Raw genomic sequence first — 2,815 nt, 5'->3', positions numbered from 1 at the left:
GGCGTTTGAGGAACGAGTCACCTCGAATGGACTAGCAAGGTAAAAGGAAGCAAGCAGGTTTGAAACATGCTAGCCTGGTTAGCTACAGCGGAAGAACTGAGCCAACCGAAAGAGGACCACGTGAATAAGGTCGGTTTGCAAGCCTCTTATAAAACAAATCATTGTTCATTGTTTAACGCCCGTTATATACCAGCGACCTTTATCGATCGGCCTTCGGATATTGAACGACTTATAGCCAAAAAAAATGGTGGAAATCGAGTTTCACGCATCCGGTTTCAGGCTCTGGTCTTTAAACAACGGGGTAATTCAAGTCAGTTGAATGAATTCCATCTTAAGTCTCTTGAACAAAGTAAGAGATGCTACGATTTATGTCGTTGATTGTAGTTTTTTACGCTTAAATCGTAGCAAGTGCTGATTCGTTCTGGAGAACTGTAACCACAAAATGCGCTTTTGTCGCTATAATTAAATTTGGCGCGTTTTTTGTCACGTGGCGCGTGGAAGGATTAATATGGGATAGATTTTCGTTCGATAGTGTATGCAAGTGGTGTCCATGCTGGTGACGATTTGGTACTAGACTTTTGCCATCATTTTCGCGTTCGCGACAGATCTGTCTCGAAATTGGAAGATCGCTGTGTAGAATCGAATATAACGCGTGTTACAATTTCATGGCTACAAAGAAAACTTCAAAGGTCAGTATGATGATGTGTGCCCGTGTTTAGAGCTCGTAAAATCTAGTGGTGTGACACTATGTGACATGGCTTTTCGGATAAGATGCTGTGCGAAAATAAATTGTACGGTGGCGAGTACTGATCTCTAGTGTATGTTCACGTAGCATATTATCGTTCCTCTGGTCATAGTTAATGTGTTTTGTTCCACCCCATTGATATGACCGGTCTTTACACAGATGCTAGGTGAAGTAAAGCCAAATCTTACCGTCAATTTCATGCATAATTTGCGAGTTTGTGTGGATACTCTGTGTGAGTTACTTTGTGATCCCAATTATGTAATAAGTAAATTATGATTTGTCTATTGCACTGGCACTGTCAGTTCACCATCACGAGCCAGAGCTAACCGGAAGCGCAAAAATTCGCCAGGTCCGGTTGCTATGGGGTGATGTCATTTATCTGTTAGGTTGCTGTCATCGCAAGACTTTTGCGGTTCTATTGTGGTTAGCGATAATTGCTTTCAGTGAGAGTAATTGTGTACAAAAGTAACCTTTTATATGGAGACGTTTGTCTGCTTGTAAGCCAGTAGAAAAGGCTGTACTACCGAACAGCATACCCTAACACGTGTAACATCTTAAACATGAATAGTGCTTTAATGCTTTGCACCAATGCTATGGTACGTTATAACGTTCAGAAGGTAACAAAGCTACAATGTTTTAGGTTTAGCTACAGTAAGGCTTACAGTTTGCTGACCTTTGGAATATAACTGCTCAATAGCTCTATAGAAAGTGATGCCGCCATGAACGGCTCATTCAGAACGTACGTCATGCTCCATTGACTATATTTTACTGACGTGGCAACTTGTAATTGAACCAGAGCTATTACTCAAATACAAACAACTCGTGATGGCGTTAATGGGGGAACACTACCTTGCGTTTGGTTAGCCCATGCGACTTCCGGCGATAGCATGACAAAACAACCTCACTTATCTCCCCAGCACTATGAGCTGAATGACAGACAGCACATGCTGGATCGGACAAGAGTATATGATCTGATATGATCTGGCCACACAATTGATATTTTATAATAAATTTTCATAACGCGGGAATATTGCGCGGTCATATTTAAAAAAAAAAAGACTTTGACTTCGAATGAACCCGTCATCGGTCGTTGAAAACGGACACAAAACGAGATGTGCCTCTGAGTTAGAAGATATGGTGTCTCTCTGACACATTTGTGCGAAATTGAGCCAGTTTCCAATCAAATTTGCCTTGAGGAGTTAAAGAAAGCATGTGGGTTTTCTTTTCACGGGCAGGGAAACAAAGGAGCTGCCCTGACCATACATTTGGATTGGTTTTCGCTTAAACCATAAAACAGTTGTTGAAAACCAAACGAAACCGCCAGCCACGATTGATTTATACGTGAATTCATTCACCCAAGAATGACGGAGAGAACCAGAAAGTGTTTTCAGTTTGCGCTGCCCGTGACCAACCTCCCAGAGCATCGAATCAAGACAACAGCTTCAAAACTCAACAAGTCAAACGCACCAAGTTAAGTCTTCCGATTAGTATTTTATTTATATCATAACTTACACCCATTGTCATGCTTTTAGATTGTATGGGGACTAGATAGCTTCTAAGATGTTAGATCACTATTTTCATTCTTGGGTTAGATCCTAGACTGAAGTCCATGGTACACCAGTTTTCTGAAAGACGAATCCAGATATATAGTAAAATCACCATGTAGTCACATATTATAAATCCACTCTGGTTTTCCCACGTAAACGTCCTCGCAGTTTTTCTATGTTACCGAGTGCTACAGGATATTTTACAAAAACCACATAATTTTTCAGTAATGCGTGACACTATAGGAAACAAAAACAACAACAAAATCGTCATTTTTCCCTCGCTCGTTCATATCATATGAACATGTGACATATCTTTTTTCTGGTTCATCCAAGCTGAAGTCCATGCAATACAGTTGCTGAGCGCTTCGGGATATGTAACAAAATCGCCATAGTGATTTTTCCGTTGTGCATAAAATTATAGGAGCATGTTACATATCCTTTCTGGTTCATCCAGGCTGAAGTCCATGCAATACCGTTGCTGAGTGCTTCAGGATATGTAACAAAATCACCATAGTGATTTTTC

At 40.7% G+C, this 2,815-nt stretch overlaps 1 protein-coding gene across 1 annotated transcript in view; it reads left to right on the top strand.

The window, feature by feature from the left end:
• The first annotated feature begins 383 nt into the window (after positions 1 to 383).
• LOC145462923 (uncharacterized) overlaps positions 384 to 2,815 on the top strand; it is a 14,910-nt gene continuing 12,478 nt past the window's right edge. Inside the window, exon 1 of the mRNA XM_081446593.1 lies at positions 384 to 689. Coding sequence (XP_081302719.1) covers positions 666 to 689 — 24 coding nt within the window. The 5' untranslated portion in view covers positions 384 to 665. The remainder of the gene's footprint in view (positions 690 to 2,815) is intronic.

Source organism: Orbicella franksi, chromosome 12 (assembly GCF_964199315.1).
Source record: "Orbicella franksi chromosome 12, jaOrbFran1.1, whole genome shotgun sequence".
Classification (NCBI taxonomy): domain Eukaryota; kingdom Metazoa; phylum Cnidaria; class Anthozoa; order Scleractinia; family Merulinidae; genus Orbicella; species Orbicella franksi.
Note: the sequence above shows the minus strand (reverse complement) of the source record. Positions and strands in the feature narration are given on the sequence as shown.